This window comes from Hemitrygon akajei, chromosome 2, assembly GCF_048418815.1.
Source record: "Hemitrygon akajei chromosome 2, sHemAka1.3, whole genome shotgun sequence".
NCBI classification, from domain to species: domain Eukaryota; kingdom Metazoa; phylum Chordata; class Chondrichthyes; order Myliobatiformes; family Dasyatidae; genus Hemitrygon; species Hemitrygon akajei.
This window is the reverse complement of record NC_133125.1, coordinates 145,429,853-145,452,482: the sequence shown is the minus strand read 5'-3', so window position 1 is coordinate 145,452,482 and position 22,630 is coordinate 145,429,853. Positions and strand designations below refer to the sequence as shown.

Here is a 22,630-nt window from a genome sequence, read left to right as displayed (position 1 = left end):
TGTTCTTTGATGATGTGACTGGTGTAGTGTAGGTAAGTTGATGTGGTTTATTGTAAAACTCTGATTAATTAATTTGTGTCAAATGAAATCAGCGCGGATAGAGGTGGGCAGCCCACAACTGTCACCACATTTGTGGCGCCAACGTAGCACGTCCGTAACTTAGTAACCTCAAACTGTACAACCTTGTAACGTGGGGCAAACCAGAGCACCCGGAGAAAACCCTCACTTATGGGCAGCCACAAGAAGTCAAATCTGATCGCTGGCGCTGCAGAGTGATTGCACTAACCGCTGTCCCACACTGCCCCTTTTGTGAGAGACTGAGTGGTATTATTGTTCAAATGGATATAGGCATGCCTGTACACGCGTTGTCGAAGGCCAACACGCAGGTGACGTGAGTGAGTAAGACGACATACAGTTTGTTAGCTTTTAGTGATTCCAATATACAGGTAAGGAAGCTTTATTGCAATTGGCACCTGAAATATTGTGTAGAGATTTAGTCTCCTGAAGATTTACTCCATTGGTTCCATAGTTGCTGTATTTGCCACATTAAAGTAGACTGCGAATGTGTTCTTTAGAGTTTAGAGGGAAGAGATCATAAACAAAATTCTTAACAGCTGGATGCAGTGAGAGCCTAACTGAGGACCATTGACATAGAATAAGGGACAGGCAGTGATGAAGGGAGCTGTAGTGGCTAAGTCAGTATATTTGTTCAAAACAGTGTTCAATAGTACTTTGAACATTATGGCAATCAATGGTCATGGGGAAGAGAAGAGCTGATCTTACCAAGTGCTGTTATTCCTTATGTTCCACTTTAATTGTTGTGCCACTATCACATCACTGGTCACCTAGTTTCATGATAGTTTGGAGTTCAAAGAACTCGTATGGAAATGAATAAACAGGAAGGAGGCAGTCATTTCATCATGGACTATATAAATATTATTGAACTTGTCTCAGCCACTTCCTCTGGCAGCTTGCTCATTGTTTGCAAGTTATGCCTCAAATTGTTTTCAAGTCTTTCCCATCTCACCCTAAATCTACATTTCCTAGTTTGTTATTGTTATGTTGGCTCTACTAATGCCCCTGATTCTGTTACAAGAAGACTTCAGCTTGGTTTTTCAGAGACTCATGATTGACATCAAAAGCTTACAGACGTACAAAGGCAATTTGCAGCTCCAGGTGTCAGGTGTTGTCTTTGGCATTTTTTTTTGCATCTTTGAGATTGCTAAAACCACGTTGGTAGCCCAGTGAAACTCGGGGTTCTTCTGCGAAATCAGATCAGTTAATTCAGTAAAAAAATAGCAGTAATGATCTCATGAACGGATGGATGTATGCCTCATTGGTCGTTATACTGAGCACTTTCAATCGTTTAAAAAAGAGACGCTTGGGGCACTGCGGAGAACTTTTATTTTGTTTATGCTGGACTTGGAAGTAACAGAAAAAGTTCAGCAAGCTTAGAAATAAGGGATTGTGGGGAAAATGCTCAGCAGATTAGCTTTTCCTTGTCGGAGTTTTGAAGAACAGGAGCCAATCATGTTTAAAAGCTCGGTTCTTGATTGCACTTAAAACAAATAGCGCTAGGTTTCCGCATATGAGAGGAATGAAGAGTTATGGAGATGGAGCAGGACAACTGTTACGGATCGGCCGTGATTCGATTCAGTGTCAGAACAGGCTCGAGCCCCAGTATTTTAGACTACCTCTAACAAGCTGCCAGCGGGTCACCGCACCGGCATCTTGCAGACACAAAGACACTCGGCTGGGCGGCAGACTAATCCTCTTCGGAAATCAGAAAGAGCGCGCCATTCCTTCACCCGCCGACCCGGAACTGGTGACGCACACTTCCGCTGGAGTTCGCGGGCTCCGGGAAAAATGGCGCTGCCGGCGGTGGGCAGGGACTAAGGGGCGGCGAGCGGTGCGGGCATGGCGAGCTTGGATCACAAGTCGCCAAACCTACTGTTGCAGAGTCTGTGTTGCCGGATTCTTGGCCGCAACGAGGGTGAGTATTGTCGAGGGAGTCCGAAGGTATCCTGGGCTGTTTCAGAGCTAACGGTTTGTGTTCAGGTGGATCCATTGGCGGAAACGCATGTCACATTGTGGTATAAAAACACAGAAATGGTAACAGGCTCAGTAGATAGGTAGATATCTCAGTTGTAATATTGGGGGTTTAGATCAATTGCAGAGGTTTGTTTAAATCCAAATTTAGCCCTTGAGCGCAGCGAGAACGGGCTGTTATCTCATCTTTCACCTGAGATGTCAAACTGTGGCCTCTCTACCCGCCGAGGACTTAAAAGATGCCACAGAGCAGACAAGTATTCCGGATGTTTTGAGAAATGTTTGCATTCGTTAATAGCAGAGGCCAGTATTAACAATCTAGACAAGTGAGTTAAAGACGCTTATGTCAGTTGTGGAGTTTAATATTGAAGGAAACTTTCAACAAATTCTCAGCGATGATTATGTTGAACTTTATGTTGTTAAATTCCATCTGGTTCATATCACTGGTTTGGCCACATTTGACCTCGGGCTCATGATAATGTGGATTTTTAACTACCTTTTGAAATAGCTACTCAGTACCATTTAATTTGTATCATAACAACTGTATCAAACGTGATGAAGTCCCTTCTGAAGTCTTGTTTCCAGAATCCTTCCAGACAGGCATTTTTTGAAATTGGTGTCAAAGTTAACAAGCAAACCCACAGACCTTTCAAGCAAAATCCGGGCAGAATCATCCTTGTGTTAAACACTGTCACAATATGTTAGTCTGCTCTGTTGTAGTCCTCAGTAAAGACTGGGTGTAGATGGCATGGGTTGATATGTAGGTAGAAAGATTTGCCCTTTACGTTGCATAGAGCTGATGAAGTTCAGTGGCATTGGGTGAACATGGGGCAAGAAAACTTTCTCCCGATTACCATTACTGTCCACCCTAAGCTGATCAATCTTTTTCCCTCTTGAATAACATTTGGAAGAAAAATTGAGAGCAACAAGAGTACAGTACAGAAGTAAAGTAACACGGAAAATACTGAAAAGGCTTAGCACAAGGGACTACTCCATCTATATGTGGGGAGAGAACAGAGGCAATGTTTCAGGTCCGAGATCACAAACTACAAGGGCAGTGAGCACATGGGAAAGACATGTGAAGGTCCCTGTCTGATTGCACACTATCCTTACATGTAATTATATTCACCATGAATCATTACTTTTTAAAGTCCTTGAACTCTCTGTGCAGCACCACTATCAGAACACCAGAATGGTAGTGGCACCTGAAATATTGCCTAAAAGCCACCGTCAAGAAATCAGAGATGGATGTTAAATAATGACTTATTTCATAAAATAAAGCAAGGTATTGCTTACCCCTGGTGCCCCTCCTTCCCTTTCTCCAATGGTCCATTCTCCTCTCCTCTCAGAATCCTTCTCCAGCCCTTTATCTTTCCCACCCACCTGTCATTACTATCATATTCTAGCTAGTCCTCCTCCCCACCTTTTATTTTTCTTTTTCTGACTTTTCCCCTTTCTTTTTGGTCTTGAAGTAGGGTCTCAGCCCAAAATGTTGACAGTTCATTTCCACTGATTTGCCTGACCTGCTGAGTTCCTCCATCATTTTGTGCATTGTACTCTGGATTTCCAGTATCTGCAGAACCTCTTGTTCTATCTGTAATTTGTTTGGTTATAAAAATGGAAAATAAACAAATGTTTTGGGGAAGAAAATTCAGTTAACCATAAAGAAATTTCTGACTGAAAACAATAAGAGGTATTAAATATTTTTGATTATTTTTATGATTATCAGGATGTAGATTATTTTGTTTCTAATTAAAAATAAAAGTAATTGCAATATGTCATTTCCTGGAGAGGACAATTTATCAAGTAGGCTTAATTGATTTAGTAACCAAAACCTGAAGTAGGTAGAGAATGTAAAGAAATCAAGTTTAAATTCTTCCTTGCATACCAAGGCTCTTCATCTTCCCTCCTTTGCAGTGTCTCATGTTTTGGAAAGGAAAGACACATTTGTGAGGTGCCAACTTAGCAGTTAGTCAAACCAGGGTTTTGGTAATGAGCCATATACTTACCAGTGTATAGATGGAAGAAACTTTGCACAGATGATCAGAATTGGAGGAAATCTGGTGGGCGACATGGTGGAGTAGTGGCTAACATAACGCTTTACAGCGCCAGTGATTGGGGTCAATTCCTGTCGTTGCCCGTAAGGAGTTTGTACACTCTCACCATGACCACATGGATTTCTGGATTCTGAAAACGTACTTATTAGGGTTAGTAAGTTGTGAGCGTGCTACGTTGCCACTGGAAGCATGCTGACATTTGCTGCTGCCCCCCTGCACGTTCTCTGACTGGGGTTGGCTGTTGACACAGATGATGCATTTTACTTTACGTTTCAATGTGCATGTGACAAATAAAGCTAATTTTTAATCTTTATCCAGCAGGGACCTGTTAGCATAAAAATCTGGGTAGATGTTTCCACTTGACTACATCAAGCATGAGGAATTAGTGTTCTCCGTTCAAGGCAAAAAAGGAGATTCTTTTTTTCTCTACGTGTCATAGATAGTTAACATTGTCCGTTCATTTCAGATGAGCTTCAGAGTTAAGCCAGGTATGAGAATCAGAATCAGGTTTATTATCACCGGCACGTGACATGAAATTTGTTGTCTTAGCAGCAGCAGTTCAATGCAATACATAATCCAGCAGAGAGAGAAAAATAATAGTAATTGTCAACCTGTACCTGCTCAGTTGAGGAAAAACACCAGAGACACACAATTACCTCTGAAACGGTTTTTATTCAGAGAGGAGTTCGCAGCCCCACGCACTTCGGGCGTAAGGTAGCCAACTCCCAATTTGTTGGTTTACAAAGGTCATACTTATACCCAAAAGCAGGGTACTACATTCGCAAATATGGTTACCGATTCAAATTCATCAATTGATTGGCTATTGCATAGCTAAGCATGTGAACTACTCAGAATTTAGCAAAGGTAAAAGTGTAATTCCTAGAATTAATACTGACGTACTTCAGGACACTTGAAATAGGTATCCTTAAAATATTTTGCCAAGCACATTGATTGTCTTGTGGTTGTAGGTTCCCTTTTCCTTGTGGTCTCCACGTCTGGCCTGGCACCTTATTTTAGCTACCTCTCCTTACTTCCCCAATGACGTACCTCTCTCTTGTCCTGTCTACATATTTTGCTACACTTACCCCTCGCCCACCCCCTCTACACGTACCCCTTACCCTCTTCACATTCTCATAATAGTAAATAAAACACAATAATAAATAACTAAGTAAATCAGTTACGTGTATTGAATAGATTTTTTAAAAATGTGCAAAAACACTATTTTTTTTAAAAAAAGTGAGGTAGTGTCCAAAGATTCAACGTCCATTTAGGAATTGGATGGCAGAGGGGAAGAAGCTGTTCCTGAATCACTGAGTGTGTACCTTCAGGCTTCTGTACTTCCTACTTGATGGTAACAGTGAGAAAAGGGCATGCCCTGGGTGCTGGAGGTCCTTAATAATGGACACTGCCTTTCTGAGACACCGCTCCCTAACGATGCCCTGGGTACTTTATAGGCTAGTACCCAAGATAGGGCTAACTAGATTTACAACCTTCTGCAGCTTCTTTCGGTCCTGTGCAGTAGCCCCTCCATACCAGACAGTGATGCAGCCTGTTAGAATGCTCTCCTCAGTACAACTATAGAAGTTATTGAGCGTATTTGTTGACATGCCAAATCACTTCAAACTCCTAATAAAGTATAGCTGCTGTCTTGCCTTCTTTATAACTACATCCATATGTTGGGACCAGTTCGATCCTCAGAGATCTTGACACCCAGGAACTTGAAACTGCTCACTCTTTCCACTTCTGATCCCTCTATGAGGATTGGTATGTGTTCCTTCATCTTACCCTTCCTGAAGTCCACAATCAGTACTTTCGTATTACTGATGTTGAGTGTATGTAGGGAAATCATTGACTGTGCACTTGGAAAGGCAAGAACTGATTAAGTCGGAAAGTTTTGACTGGAAATGTCGACGGTACTCTTTTCCTCAATGCTGCCTGGCCTGCTGAGTTCCTCCGGCAATTTGTGTTTGTTGCTTGGATTTCCAGCTTCTGCAGATTTTCTCTCCTAACTGATTAGGGGTAGTCAGCAGGGTTTTGTGAAAGGGAAATTTGGTCTGACAAACTAAATTGAACCAGGGTATAGAGTAGTGGTCACCGACCTTTTGAAGCCCAAGATCCCCTACCTCGGCCTTAAGTAAAAGGCAAGATCGACTCCAAATCAATTAGTTACACGCATGCGCACCGGGGTCAGAGAAGACCCTGCTACCCGGAAGTAGAAATAATGTATGAACACCAGGGGTCACCACCCTTTTTTGTACTGCGGACCTGTTTAATATTGACTATATTCTTACGGACCGGCCGGTGGAGGGTGTTAATCACGACCGGAATATAGTGATAACTCGAAGCAGGTTCTTTATGTCCAGTCTATTCCGCAATTTAGTTTTCGTGGCTCTCAGCGCTTAGCTGCTGTCCCGCTTGCTCGCGTTTTTTCCGCTGAAAAAACTCAACGGGTTTGTCTTTAAGCGCAGGGTGCTTGGACTCAGAAGGTACCAAAACAGTTTTCAGTGCTTCATTGCCTCATTAGACAACTTCCCGCCCGCCGCTAGATGCCTTGGCCAGGTGCGGCTGTTCCCGTGCTGGGGCCGCGGCTGTCGCAGTCTGGAGAGAGCGACTGACAGACTGAGTGAGGAGTGCGACAGAGCGCCCGCCCGCCCCCCTTGTAGGATCTATCAGCCGACAAAAGTTTGGCTCGAGGGATGACATTAGTAGATTGCAGCGAGGTAGCTGCTCTGCTACTTACGAAACCCTGAGCCCGAATTAGGTCGTCTGTGAATATTTTATCACTGGGTTCCCCATGAACATTCGGTGTGGGAAACAGGTCCAGAGGCAGCTCCCATCTGTCTGCGCTCCAGGCTGGTAGCAACGGCACTTCTCGCCGACCGCCCGAGGCCAACCCGTGATCCCTGATGCGCTTGGGTAATGACCTCACATATTCAAGTTCAACAGTGTGCATATCAGGGAATGAGGAAAGGTGCAGCTAACTCATCATTTCCTCGCGGCCCGCTGGTTGGGGACCACTGAAGTACACTGTAGTGCGTGGCGGGGGAGCTACATGGATGCGCATGGGGCAGAAAGAATGGAACTAAAACCCCGCAACCCGGAAACAATCTCTCAACAGTTTTTCATTTATTTTCGGGTTCTACTGGGAAAGTCTCAAAGATCAACTTGTCGACCGCGATCGACGGGTTGGCAACCACTCGTATAGAGGGACGTGGTCCTAATGTGAGCAAATGGGATTAGACAATAGACAATAGGTGCAGAAGTAGACCATTCAGTCCTTCGAGCCTGCATCGCCATTCTGAGATCATGGCTGATCATCTACTATCAATACCCGGTTCCTGCCTTGTCCCCATATCCCTTGATTCCCCTATCCATAAGATACCTATCTAGCTCCTTCTTGAAAGCATCCAGAGAATTGGCCTCCACTGCCTTCCGAGGCAGTGCATTCCACACCCCCACAACTCTCTGGGAGAAGAAGTTTTTCCTTAACTCTGTCCTAAATGACCTACCCCTTATTCTTAAACCATGCCCTCTGGTACTGGACTCTCCCAGCATCTGAAACATATTTCCTGCCTCTATCTTGTCCAATCCCTTAATAATCTTATATGTTGCAATCAGATCCCCTCTCAATCTCCTTAATTCCAGCGTGTACAAGCCCAGTCTCTCTAACCTCTCTGCATAAGACAGTCCGGACATCCCAGGAACTAACCTCGTGAATCTACGCTGCACTTCCTCTACAGCCAGGATGTCGTTCCTTAACCCTGGAGACCAAAACTGTACACAATACTCCAGGTGTGGTCTCACCAGGGCCCTGTACAAATGCAAAAGGATTTCCTTGCTCTTGTACTCAATTCCCTTTGTAATAAAGGCCAACATTCCATTAGCCTTCTTCACTGCCTGCTGCACTTGCTCATTCACCTTCAGTGACTGATGAACAAGAACTCCTAGATCTCTTTGTATTTCTCCCTTACCTAACTCTACACCGTTCAGATAATAATCTGCCTTCCTGTTCTTACTCCCAAAGTAGATAACCTCACACTTATTCACATTAAGTGTCATCTGCCAAGTATCTGCCCACTCACCCAGCCTATCCAAGTCACCCTGAATTCTCCTAACATCCTCATCACATGTCACACTGCCACCCAGCTTAGTATCATCAGCAAACTTGCTGATGTTATTCTCAATGCCTTCATCTAAATCGTTGATGTAAATTGTAAACAGCTGTGATCCCAATACCGAGCCCTGTGGCACCCCACTAGTCACCACCTGCCATTCCGAGAAACACCCATTCACCGCTACCCTTTGCTTTCTATCTGCCAACCAGTTTTCTATCCATGTCAATGTCTCCCCCCCCCCCCCCCCCCCATGCCATGAGCTCTGATTTTACCCACCAACCTCCTATGTGGGACCTTATCAAATGCCTTCTGAAAATCGAGGTACACTACATCCACTGGATCTCCCTTGTCTAACTTCCTGGTTACATCCTCGAAAAACTCCAATAGATTAGTCAAGCATGATTTGCCCTTGGTAAATCCATGCTGGCTCGACCCAATCCTATCACTGCTATCTAGATATGCCACTATTTCATCTTTAATAATGGACTCTAGCATCTTCCCCACTACTGATGTTAGGCTGACAGGATGATAGTTCTCTGTTTTCTCCCTCCCTCCTTTCTTAAAAAGTGGGATAACATTAGCCATTCTCCAATCCTCAGGAACTGATCCTGAATCTAAGGAACATTGGAAAATGATTACCAATGCATCCGCAATTTCCAGAGCCACCTCCTTTAGTACCCTAGGATGCAGACCATCTGGACCTGGGGATTTGTTAGCCTTCAGTCCCATCAGTCTACTCATCACCGTTTCCTTCCTAATGTCAATCTGTTTCAATTCCTCTGTTACCCTATGTCCTTGGCCCATCCATACATCTGGGAGATTGCTTGTGTCTTCCCTAGTGAAGACATCTAAAGTACTTATTAAATTCTTCTGCCATTTCTCTGTTTCCCATAACAATTTCACCCAATTCATTCTTCAAGGGCCCAAAGTTGTTCTTAACTGTCTTCTTTCTCTTCACATACCTAAAAAAGCTTTTGCTATCTTCCTTTATATTCCTGGCTAGCTTGCGTTCGTACCTCATTTTTTCTCCCCGTATTGCCTTTTTAGTTAAGTTCTGTTGTTCCTTAAAAATTTCCCAATCATCTGTCTTCCCACTCACCTTAGCTCTGTCATACTTTTTTTTAATGCTATGCAATCTCTGACTTACTTTGTCAACCACTGTAGCCCCTTTCCCCCCTTTGAATCCTTCCTTCTCCGGGGGATGAACTGATCTTGCACCTTGTGCATTATTCCCAAGAATACCTGCCATTGCTGTTCCACTGTCTTTTCTGCTAGGATATCCGTCCATTTAACTTTGGTCAGCTCCTCCCTCATGGCTCCATAGTCTCCTTTGTTCAACTGCGACACTGGCACCTCCGATCTGCCCTTATCCTTCTCAAGTTGCAGATAAAAACTTATCATATTATGGTCACTACCTCCTAATGGCTCCTTTACTTCAAGATCGCTTATCAAATCCTGTTCATTACATAACACTAAATCCAGAATAGCCTTGTTCCTGGTCGGCTCTCGTACAAGCTGTTCCAAGAATGCATCCTGTAGGCACTCTACAAACTCCCTATCCTGGGGTCCAGCACCAATCTGATTCTCCCAGTTCACCTGCATGTTGAAATCCCCCATAACTACTGCGACATTACCTTTGCCACATGCCAATGTTAACTCCCTATTCAACTTGCACCCAATATCCATGCTACTGTTTGGGGGCCTGTAGACAACACCCATTAGGGTCTTTTTGCCCTTACTGTTCCTCAGTTCTAACCACACAGACTCTACTTCTCCTGATCCTATGTCCCCCCTTGCAAAGGACTGAATCTCATTCCTCACCAACAGGGCCACCCCACCCCCTCTGCCCACATTTCTGTCCCTATGATAGCACGTATACCCTTGCACATTCATTTCCCAGGTCTGATCTCCCTGCAGCCATGTCTCCGTTATCCCAACAACATCATAGTTACCCATTCGCACCTGAGCTTCAAGCTCATCCACCTTATTTCTGACACTTTGTGCATTCAGATATAAAATTTTTAGCCCATTTCTCCTCTCTCTGTTTAAATTGCTGCCTATTGTACTTAACCCAGTTCCCTGAACTCCCATCGGGCTATACACCCCTTGAATTTTGTTGTCCTTCCAAAATTTACTTCTTATTTCTGCACATTTAACTCCATGTTCCGTCAGACCATCCCTCTGTACATGTGTCCTCCTTATCACTTGTTCCGCCTCACCTTTCTCTACTACACACTTAATATTCTGGAACCGTGTAGTCCCCACCTGTCCTTTATTCTTCATCTCGCTATCCTCTCTCACATTCTGGATCCCTGCCCCCTGCAAATTAAGTTTAAACCCCCCCCCCCCCCGAGCAGCACTAGCAAACTTTCCTGCAAGAATGTTAGTACCGCTCCAGTTCAGGTGTAAACCGTCCCGTCGAAACAGATCCCACCTTCCCTGGAACAAAGCCCAATTATCTAAAAACCTGAAGCCCTCCCTCCTGCACCATCCTCTCAGTCACGTATTAATCTGTATAATCCTTCTGTTCCTTGCCTCACTCGCACGTGGCACAGGTAGCAATCCTGGGATTGTTACCCTGGAGGTCCTGCCCTTCAGCTTCGCACCTAACTCCCTGAACTCACTACGCAGGACCCCCTCACTCATCCTACCCACGTCGTTGGTCCCTACATGGACCACAACATCTGGGTTCTTGCCCTCCCTCTTGAGAATAACCTACATCTGATCTGAGATGTCCCGGACCCCGGCACCAGGGAGGCAACATACCATCCGAGACTCCCAATCTTCCCCACAAAATCTCCTATCTGCCCCCCTGACTATAGAATCCCCTATCACTACCGCTCTCTTCTCTTCCCTCCTCCCCTTCCTAGTCGAGGGTCCAACCTCAGTGCCAGAGACAGGACCACTGCAACTTGTTCCTGGTAGGTCATCCCCACCAACAGTATCCAAAACAGTATACTTATTGTTGATGGGAACGGTCACAGGGGTGCTCTGCTCTCTCTGTCTGCTCCCCCTGCCTCTCTTGACTGTCACCCATTTGCCTACCTCCTGTCTTTTCGGTGTGACTACCTCCTGATAACTCTTATCTATCTCTGCCTCTGTCTCCCGAATGATCCGTAGTTCATCCAGCTCCTGCTCCAATTCCCTAACTCGGTCTGATAGGAGCTGCAGCTGGATGCACCTTTTGCAGATGTGGTCATCAGGGACAACTGTGTTGACCCTGACCTCCCACATACTGCATACGGAGCACACCACTGCTCTAACTGTCTCCCCCATTACCTGATCCCAGATTAGTCAGAATAAATGAAAAAAGTACCTACCGACCTTACCTTTTTTACCTCAGCAAGCACGTACTCAGGCTCACTGATTCCCTCTCACCGAAGTTCCCTTGTGCCGAAGCCCGCTGAGCCAAAGCCCAGCACTCTGCTGCCTGCTCCTAAAAAGTGTAGGTGGACAAAAAAAAGGTTGGCACGGACATAGAGTCATTGAGTTATACAGCCCAGAAACAGGCCCTTTGGTCAAATTAGTCCATGCTGACCAAATTGCCCCATCCAGGTTAGTTCCATGTGCAGTATGATCCATAACCTTATAAACATTTCCAAACCATGTACCCAGTCCATCTTGTCTTTTAAAAGCTGATGTTGTACCTGCATCAGCCACTTCCTCTGGCAGCTCATTCTACATATATAACACACCTTGCATTTAAATAAAAAAGATGCCTGTCAAGTTCATATTAAATCTTCTCCCTCAAACATATCCCCTCTAGTTCTTGATTCACCAATGTTGGGAAAAAGACACAGTGCATTTACCTTTCCTACGCGCGTCATGATTTGATACATTTTTGTAAGATCACTTCTCCGTCTCCTGTGCTCCAAGGAATAACGTTCCTGCCTGTTCGACTTCTGTATCAATCTGACTCAAATTAGGATCATTTGTAGATTTTTACAAATAAAATGAGACATTTCAGAAAAATGGTAACAACCGATTATTGTACTCCAAGCACTGAACACAAAGCGCAGTAATCACATCAGACCAACCTCTTCAAATGAACCCCAACTCAATGTCAATGGTTGTGAATTATGTACATTTCCACCAAATACATCATCCTACACTTTATTTATTGGATTTCTTTAGCCAGGATTTCAGTTCTTGTTGGACCTGTGCACCTGAATTGTTTCTAATTATGTTTGCAGCTGATGTGGCTCAACAATTCCAGTATGCTGTGCGAGTTATTGGAAGCAATTTTGCTCCCACTGTGGAGCGGGATGAATTTCTTGTGGCTGAAAAAATCAAGAAAGAAAGTAAGTTTTTTTTAAATAAAACCAGCTCCCTAGCTTGTAACGTGCTTGTTAGATAAAGAAAATTAACAATGTAGCCATTCTTTTAGTTGTGAACTTGTACATTATTTAACCAGTTTTAAATGCACAGAGATAAAGAGGGCCTACCACAACTAGTTTTATCATACTTGTAGTCGTACAACAAGGAAGCGGGTCTTTGCGGCCAAATCATCCATGTTGAACATGGTTCCCATTTGTCTGAATTTGGCCTGTACACCTCTATACCTTTACTGTCAATCTAACTGTCCAAATACCTGTTAAATGTTTTTAATGTGCCTGCCCCAACCATTGCTCTTGTCCTTGATCTATCAGCCCTGGAAAGAAAGCTGAGTGCATTCACCCTATCTATGCCTCTCCTATACCTATGTGAGAACCCTGCCCCCCCCCCCCCCCATGTCTTAGTTAAAAATGTCTCGACCTGCTCAACCTCCATCCATAACTTAGTGCCCTAGATTCTGGTAACATCCTAGTTAATTTCCTCTGCACTGTTTACAGTTTTGTGAGCGCCTTGAGAATTCTATATGCATCAGTTGGATTACACCGCAACAGACCTGATCAGTTTGACAGTTCTTCTTCAGTTATTTTCTTCATATCTGTTGTCATCCATGGGAAATCCCTCCGGTCCAATGATATATCTTTCTTTAAATAAGTCAGGTGTTGGATCCTGATGCTTTTGCGATCCAAAGCTTTTTCATAAATGAGACATAAGACTTCTTGCTTACGATTGTCTTAAGTATTGCAAGAGCTCAAAGCAAGCAAGAAGGAGAAGCTGAGAGAACAAAAAGAAGACCAGACTAAAAAGTAGTATCAGATCAGATTAGAGATAACAGCAAATCCAGTCATAACAATTAACCCATAAAATAGCCAGATTCGAGCAGCGTGGAACCTGCTACACCGTGTAAAATAAGAGTTTTCTAGAAAAATATGGAAGCAACTGTACTCTAATTGCTGGAATATTCACTGAACAATTCCATGTATATGCTTGGTGATTATAGAAAAATATGAGCAAGCACAGGAAAGTCAAACTACGTACAAGAAAAATAACAATTGTACATCCTAGTTTTTCTTTTAAAGCTTTTAGGGTGAAAAGAAGTCCAGCCAATAAATGTGGGTCATTACGATGCTTGTTACATTCCACTAAAATTTCTGCACAAAGCACAGTTTATTGAATGAGTAAAGTATGAGGAATTTCTTGAAGTTTCATATTTTTTATACAGAATTGAATTGGGTTAGGTGGCTTTATAGACATCTGACGTACGGGCTTGATTATGGAACTCATTGTGCTGATTTTTCTTGCAGTGGTGAGGCAGAGAAGGGAGGCAGATGCAGCTTTATTTTCAGAACTTCATCGTAAGCTGCAGTCACAGGTAAGTTTAACAAAAAGTTTGTTGGATAGCAGAAAACAATGAAGAGCTGTTGCTCCTTTTAATATGCTTGAATGTATAATCCCTGATTCAGACAGACAGACATACTTTATTGATCCCAAGGGAAATTGGGTTTCGTTACAGCCGCACCAACCAAGAATAGTGAAGAAATATAGCAATATTAAAACCATAAATAATTAAATAATAATAAGTTAATTATGCCAAGTGGAAATAAGTCCAGGACCAGCCTATTGGCTCAGGGGTGTCTGACACTCCGAGGGAGGAGTTGTAAAGTTTGATGGCCACAGGTAGGAATGACTTCCTATGACGGATGCTCAGTGTTACATCTCGATGGAATGAGTCTCTGGCTGAATGTACTCCCGTGCCTAACCAGTACATTATGGAGTGAACACGAGGAAATCTGCAGATGCTGGAAATTCAAACAACACACACAAAATGCTGGTGGAACACAGCAGGTCAGGCAGCATCTATAAGGAGAAGCACTGTCGACGTTTCGGGCCGAGACCCTTCGTCAGGACTAACTGAAAGGAAAGATAGTAAGAGATTTGAAAGTAGTGGGGGGAGGGGGAAATGTGAAATGATAGGAGAAGATCAGACGGGGTGGGATGAACCTAAGAGCTGGAAAGGTGATTGGCGAAAGTGATACAGAGCTGGAGAAGGGAAAGGATCATGGGACGGGAGGCCTCGGGAGAAAGAAAGGGGGGGGGGGGGGGAAGCACCAGAGGGAGATGGAGAACAGGCAGAGTAATGGGCAGAGAGAGAGAGAGAGAGAAAACAAACAACTAAATATGTCAGGGATGGGGTAAGAAGGGGAGGAGGGGCATTAACGGAAGTTAGAGAAGTCAATGTTCATGCCATCAGGTTGGAGGCTGTCTAGCCGGTATATAAGGTATTGTTCCTCCAACCTGAGTTTGGATTCATTTTGACAGTAGAAGAGGCCATGGATAGACTTATCAGAATGGGAATGGGATGTGGAATTAAAATGTGTGGCCACTGGGAGCTCCTGCTTTCTCTGGCGGACAGAGCATAGGTGTTCAGCGAAACGGTCTCCCAGTCTGCGTCGGGTCTCGCCAATATATAAAAGGCCGCACCGGACGCAGTATACCACACCAGCCGACTCACAGGTGAAGTGTCGCCTCACCTGGAAGGACTGTCTGGGGCCCTGAATGGTGGTGAGGGAGGAAGTGTAAGGGCAGGTGTAGCACTTGTTCCGCTTACAAGGATAAGTGCCAGGAGGGAGATCGGTGGGAAGGAATAGGGGGACAAGTGGACAAGGGAGTCGCGTAGGGAGCGATCCCTGCGGAAAGCAGAAAGGGTGGTGGGAGGGAAAGATGTGCTTGATAGTGGGATCCCGTTGGAGGTGGCGGAAGTTACGGAGAATTATACGTTGGACCTGGATGGTGGTAGGTGAGGACAAGGGGAACCCTGTCCCGAGTGGGGTGGCGGGCAGATGGGGTGAGGGCAGATGTGCGGGAAATGGGAGAGATGCGTTTGAGAGCAGAGTTGATGGTTGAAGAAGGGAAGCCCTTTTGTTTAAAAAAGGAAGATATTATGGAGTGGATGGGAGTCATTGTCCAAGATGGCATGCAACTTGGACAGCATCCGCTTTTCAGACACCACCGTCAGAGAGTCCAGTTTCACCCCCACAACATCACTGGCCTTATGAATGAGTTTGTTGATTCTGTTGGTGTCTGCTACCATGATTCATTTTGAATTTTGTAACTAGATGTTTGGGGAACAACATCTGTAAGTGTGCAGTTGAAGATTTCTGCTCGTGTTTGGGAATTGAGAATACTTTGCATTAAATTAAATCATATCAAAGGAAAAATTATGGTGGTTGTGTTTGTTGGAAGCCAATTGTCTCAAATCCAGGATATGTCCTGAAGAACTTGCAGCAGTATCCTAGCCAAAACATTTTCAGCTGCGTCATTCATCCATGGGAGGATATTTGCTGCTGATTGTAGCGTTAAGCTCCCTTTGTAGGACTCATTATGAAGCTTGCCCTTAAGGTAAGAAATAGAACCAGGATTAAGCCCACTGATCCTTTGTGTCTACTCCACAGTTTATTTGTTGTGCTCTACTGCAGCATAATTTTCCATCGGAGTCCTCTTTTCCATTGGTTACCTAAATGTCTAGCAATCCTTTGATATGTGATATGAATGAATTCATGACAAATCCCCCACAGTCCTGATAGTCCATGAACTCATGAACACCACCTCTTTTTTTTTGCATTACTGATTTGCACTGTAATATTGCTGTAAAGCAACAAATTTGATGTTGTATAAGACAGTGATAATAAAACTGATTAAGATGATGTCCATACAAAAGACAGGATAGGAAAAGACATAGTCTAGATAGCTGTAGTAGTCAGTGGGTTTATAGTACATGTTGGAAGGTAGTTTGACAACTGAAATAGAGGCAGACGGGTGAAAGATGAAGGAAGTTGAAGTGGTGTTAGAAATAATTCAAGTTCTCAGGCCGCCAAGTCAAGCAACATTCAGGTGACTTTTGCCTGCAGTCCTAGTTGAATGATAACTTTTGTATAACATGGTGATTAAAACTGTACAGTAGTGGTCACCAACCTTTATAAGCCCAAGGTCCCCTACCTCGGCCTTAGTAAAAGGCAAGATCGACCCCAGATCAATTAGTTACATCCACGTGCACCGGGGCAGAAAAGATCGGAAGTAAAACCCCGCAACCCGGAAGTAGAAACAATGCATAAACACTAGGGGTGCCCACCCTTTTTTGCACTACGGACCGGTTTAATATTGACAATATTCTTGCGGATCAGCCAACGGGGTGGGGGGTGGTGGGTGTTAAACAGGACGGGAACACAGTGATACTGGAAGCAGATTCCTTATGTCCAGTCTATTCCGCAATTTAGTTTTCGGGGCTCTAGGCACTTAGCTTCTGTCCCGCTCTGCTCACATTTTTTCCGCTGGAAAAACTCAGCGGGTTTGTCTTTAAGTGCAGGGTGCTTGGACTCAGGATACTGAAGCAGTTTTGAGGGCTTCATTGCCTCATTGGACAGCCTCCGGGCCTGAACTCCAGCCTCCCGCCAGACGCCTTGGCCAGGTGTGGCTGGTCATGGGTGGGGTGAGAGGACAAGGTCAGGGCTGGAGGTCCTTGTGCTGGGGCTGCGGCGGTCGCAGTCCGGAGAGAGTGACCGACTGAGAAAGGAGTGTGACAGAACGTCCGCCTACCGCCCTTGTAGGATCTATCGGCCGACAAAAGTTTGTTTCAGTCGATTGCAGCGAGGTAGCTGCTCTGCTACTTACGAAACCCTGAGCCTGAATTAGGTCGCTGCGAATATTTTAGCACCAGGTTCCCCACGAGCATTCAGTGTGGTGAACAGGTTTAGAGGCGACACTCCAGGCCAGTAGCGATGGCACTTCCCGCTGGCCGCCTGAGGCCAACCAGTGATCCCCGGCGCGAGGGTATCACTGCGGTTAGGCGACTGATGACCTCGTGTGCTTTAAAGTTCAACAGTTGGCGTGACAGCAAATGAGGAAAGCTGCAGCTGACTCATATCATTTCCTCGTGGCCCGGTGGTTGGGGACCACTGAAGTACACTGTGTAATGCGGGGGAGCTATATGCATGCGTACTGGGCAGAAAGAATGGAACTAAAACCCTGCAACCCGGAAACAATCTCTCAACAGTATTTTTGCATTTTTTCTTTTTTTTTCCGGGATCTACTGGGAAAGTCTCAAAGATCGACTACTCAATCGTGATCGACAGGTTGGCGACCACTGCTGTACAGAATACTCTAAGTGTGGCCTCATCAACATCTTATATAACTGCAGGCTAACTTCCCAACTCTTATACTCAATGCTCTGACCAAAGAAGCCCTGTGTGACAAACACCTTCACCACCCTATCTGCGATGCACTAGTGTTCCCAGGTCTGTCTGTTCCATTGTGTTCTCACGAGTGAAGAGGAATGTGAAGGTACAGTCAAGCAGATGGAGAAATGTTTATACGTATGATTTGAATCAGTGGACTGGACCTCATTCGAGGATTTATCATTGGATCTGAATGAGTATGGAACAGCTGTCACTGACTTCATCAGGACCTCTGTGGATGAGTGTGCCTTTGAGAACATACCCAGCCTTGCCAAACTAGAAGCCCGGGATGAAGAGATTTGCAGTTTGCTGGGAGCTAGATCTGTGGTGTTCAAGAACAGTGATCCAAGAAGACCAACTATGATCTCTGGAAAGCCATTGTGAAAGTGAAAAGGAAATTCCTGTGAAGTCAGAGACACAATATGATGCATGATAGCCATAGCAGGGTCTGCATGCCATTACTTCCTATAAGGTGAAACCTAACAGCATAAATTGCAGTGATATTTCATTCCCTAATAAGCTTGTCACTCTTTAAGCATGCTTTGAAAGGAAGAATAACATTACACTTGTGAAAATCTTCACAGCATCTGACAACACAGTTTTTTCTGTCTCGAAGGCTGATGTCCAAGCATTCTTTGAGAAGATGAACCCTTTCAGGGCATGAGGCCACAACGATGTACGTGCCCGGGTAACGAAAGCCAGTACAGACCAGCTGGCTGAAGTGTTGAAGGACAACTTCAACCTCTCACTGCTACAATCAGAGATTCCCACATGCTTCAAAATGGCAGTAACCATTCCAGTGTTCCAGAAGAACACAGTGAGCTGCCTTAAAGAATATTGCCTGGTAAATTCACATCCACAGTGATAAAGTGCTTCAAGACATTGGTCATGGCTAGAATTAACTCTTGCCTGAGCAACGACACAATTTCACTGGCTCTCCACTCTGGAGCACCTAGACAACAGAAAAACATATGTCAAGTTAGCAATTACAGCTTGGCCTTCAACAAGTTCCTTATTTGGAGACCTTAGTGTGGATCAGTAATAACATCTCCTCACGAACTGTTAACACAGGTATAAGGATAAGACCATAAGTCATAGGAGCAGAACTGTGCCATTCAGCCCATCAAGTCTGTTCCACCATGCCATCATCGTTGATTTAATATCCCTTTTAATTCCATTCTCTTGCCTTCTCCACATAAACTTTGACGCTCTGCTTTAAATAAACTCAATGACTTCACCTCCACAGCTGGCTGTGGCAATAAATTCCACAGATTCATCACTGTCTGGCTAAAGATATTCCTCCTCATCTTTTTTTCTAAATGGGCGTCCCTCTATTTAGATGCTGTGCCCTCTGGTCCTAGAATCACTGTCCGAAATATCATCTCCACATCAACTCTATCTAAGCCTTTCAATATTTGATGATAGATTTTGATGAGGTACCCCCCCACCCCATTCTTCTAAACTCCAGTGTGTACAAGCCCAGAGCTATGAAAAACTCCTCGTACATTAACCTTCCTAGAATCTTTCTTGTGATCTTCTTCTATACCCTTTCCAACGCCATCACATTTTTATGTAGATAAGAGGCCCACAACTGCTCACAATGCTCCAGGTGCAGTCTGAACAATGCCTATAAAGCCTCAGCATCACATCCTTGCTTGTATATTCTGGTCCAGTCAAGATAACTGTCTTACAAATTTCTTTATTCCACCTTCCTCCCTTCTTAGGTAGTGGAGTGACATTTGCAATTTTCCATTCCTTCAGAATCATGATTCTTGAAAGATCATTCCTAATGCCCCCACTATCTATTCAGCTACCTCTTTCAGAACCCTGGGGTGTGGTCCTTCTGGCCCAGGTGACTTATCTGTCTTCAGGCCTCTTGTCTTCCCAAGCAAGCACTTTTCCCTTAGTAAAAGCAACTACATTCATTTCTCCCCCTTAACATCTGATTTTCAGGCATACTACTAATGTCTTCCACAGTAAGGACTGATACAAAACACTTAAGTTTTATGCCATTTCTTTGTCCCCCAATGCTAATCTGCCAGCATCATTTTCCAGCGATCTAATATCCATTCTTGCCTCTTTCACGCTATATCTGAAAAAACCTTTTGGTATCCTCTTTATCCTCCTATTTCATCTTTTTTCTCCTTATGATTGTTTTAGTTGCCTTCTGTTGGTTTTTAAAAGCTTCCCAATCATCTAACTTCCCATTAATTTTTGCTATATTATATGCCCTCTCTTTTGCTTTTATGCTGTCTTTGACTCCCCTTGTCAGCCATGGTTTGTCATCTTCCCTTGAGAACACTTCTTTATCTTTGGGATGTATCTATCCTGTGTTTTCTGAATTGCTCATAGAATCTCCAGCCATTGCTCTTCTGCTATCATCCCTATTAGTGTCCCCTTCCAATCTTAGCCAGCTCTTACTCCACTGTAATACTGATACATCTGACTATCTTATACTCTCAAACTGGATGTTGAATTCTATCATGTTATGATCACTGCCTTAAGCTCCTGAATCAAATCTTGTTCATGTCATAACACCCAATCCAGAGTGCACTCAACCACAAGCCTATGAAGCGATCTCGTAGGCATTCTACCCTCTCTTGGGATCTAGCACCAACCCAATTTTCCCAATCTACCTGCATATTGAAATCCCCTAACTACTATCATAACATTGCCTTTATTACATGCCTTTTCTGTCTCGCATCATAATTTATATCACATATCTTGGCTACCGTGTAGGGGCCTGTATATAACTCCCCATCATGGTCGTCTTACTTTTGCAGTTTCTTAACTCTGACCACAAGGATTCTACATCTTCTAATACAATGTCACCTCTTCCAAAGATTTTAATGTTTTTTACCAATGGACTTCTCCCACTCCCTCTACCTACCTGTCTGTCCTTTCGATACAAGGTGGATATTAAGCTTCCAACTATGATCTTCTTTCAGCTACGACTTAGTGTTACCCACAACATCCTACCTGTCAACTGTCCTATCAGATCAGCTACCTTAATCCATATACTGTGTGGATTCGAATAACAGTCCTATATTCATCATCCTTTTCGATTTTGCCCCCATGTTCCATTTCAATTCATCCCAGGAGATCAGCCTTTTCTAAGATACTCAAACCACCTTGTCTAGCACCAACAATCATTCCACAGTCAAGGTCACTTAGATCAGATTTCTTCCTTTATGTTTGGTCTGAACAACAAATGAACCTCTTGACCATGGCTGCATACTTTTATGCATTGAGTTACTGCCACATGATTGGCTGATTGGATATTTTCATAAATGAGCAGGTATACCTAAAAAAATTGGCCACTGAGTTTATTGCTGGTTTGACCATGAATTAACCTATCTTACTTTCAAATTCTTTATGCATTGAGATAAACAACCTTCAGATTTGTCTTGGTATCAGTTTCCCCTCAAGTTGGAGATATTTTGTTCTGTATGTCTCCGCTGTCCCTTCCTGATAAGTTCAGGTTATAACTGCCTGCTTCAAGAGCCTGATGGTTGAGGGGTAGTAACTGTTCTTGAACCTGGTGGTGCGAGTCCTGAGTCGATTGTACCTTCTACCTGATATCAGCACGGTCTGGGTGGTGAGGACCTCTCACGATGGATGCTGCTTTCCTACGACAGTGTTTCATGTAGATGTGCTCAATGCCGGGAGGACTTTACTCATGATTTACTGGGCCAAATTCACTACCTTTTGTAGGACTTTCCGTTTAAAGGCATTGGTGTTTCCATACCAGGCCTTTGCTAGCTGGATCCTGCTGCTTAAGTTGACTGAATGATGAGCCACTTCGTTGCTACTTTGAATAATTGAAGGATGTAGTTCTATTAAGTACCATTAGCTTCTCATGTCTTAGGACTGTTCCCTCAATCTTCTCTGTCTGAACAAAGATAAAATAGGAATAAAAGTACAAAACAAGCCCAGTTTTATTGGGTTCAGCAATAATTCAGCAAAATAGAGTGGAACCTGTAATGTAATGGTAAGTCATTTGTGGAGTAACAAAATTCACTGAAGCAGGAGATTAAAAGCACACAGCATAAGCATGTTCTCAAAAATAAAAATGGTAAGGCTGCCAAGTCCAGAATAATTGGATGAGAAGGTCCATAGAGTATCGGATAAGATGAAAAGGTGCTTAGAACCCTATTACAGCAAGCCAAGAAGAATATGGAAAAAATGGGTGAAATTAAAAGGGAAAGCAGAGTGGGGCCATGAAAAAATATTGGTAGGTAAAATTAAAAAAAAGTTAAGTACATAAATGAGCAAGAGGATAACAAAAGTGAGAGTAGGGCTAATAGAAGTAACATAAGAGACTAGAGGCAGATATGGTCTCTGATTGAATACTTTGCAGCTGTTTTAACAAAAGTTGGGTGACAATGTTCAAGCAGTTATTCGGAAGAAGCGAAGTGAAAGTATTGACTGTTAAGTATATTAAAAGATTAAACTGAAGGAAGTTCAGAATTTTTTGAAGGTAAATAAGTCACCAGATTTCTTCCTGTAAAACAGACATAAAAATTGAAAGCTCGACCATCCTTTGCAGTGGTGCCAGATGACTGAAGGACGTGATTTAAAAGGAAAGCATAGCAAGAGAAACTGAGTGTGGACTTTGTGAGGTTACAAAATAAACATTTAAAATTAAATAAATATTTAAAGATGGACATGGCAGGACAGGTGAAGTGTTTCAGCTGTAATGTGAGGGAGCTAGAATCAGAGAGTAATGGTTATACAGACAGGATCAGAGTGACGCAGACCATGTGGAGGAAAGCGGGATTAAAGTGGTCGACGTGGCCACAGTGGGCCAAACATGGTGTGGTAAACAGGCCCTTTGGCCCACCTT

General features: G+C 43.8%; 1 protein-coding gene across 2 annotated transcripts in view; it reads left to right on the top strand.

The window, feature by feature from the left end:
- Positions 1–1,416: 1,416 nt before the first annotated feature.
- The window catches only part of tubgcp3 (tubulin gamma complex component 3), a 135,843-nt gene continuing 114,629 nt past the window's right edge, over positions 1,417–22,630 (top strand). Inside the window, exons 1-3 of one of the 2 annotated variants that reach the window (XM_073029190.1) lie at positions 1,417–1,993; positions 12,415–12,522; positions 13,858–13,925. In XM_073029190.1, the coding sequence (XP_072885291.1) occupies positions 1,918–1,993; positions 12,415–12,522; positions 13,858–13,925 (252 nt within the window). In that variant the 5' untranslated portion in view covers positions 1,417–1,917. The remainder of the gene's footprint in view (positions 1,994–12,414; positions 12,523–13,857; positions 13,926–22,630) is intronic. The other variant, XM_073029198.1, reaches the window with a different exon arrangement.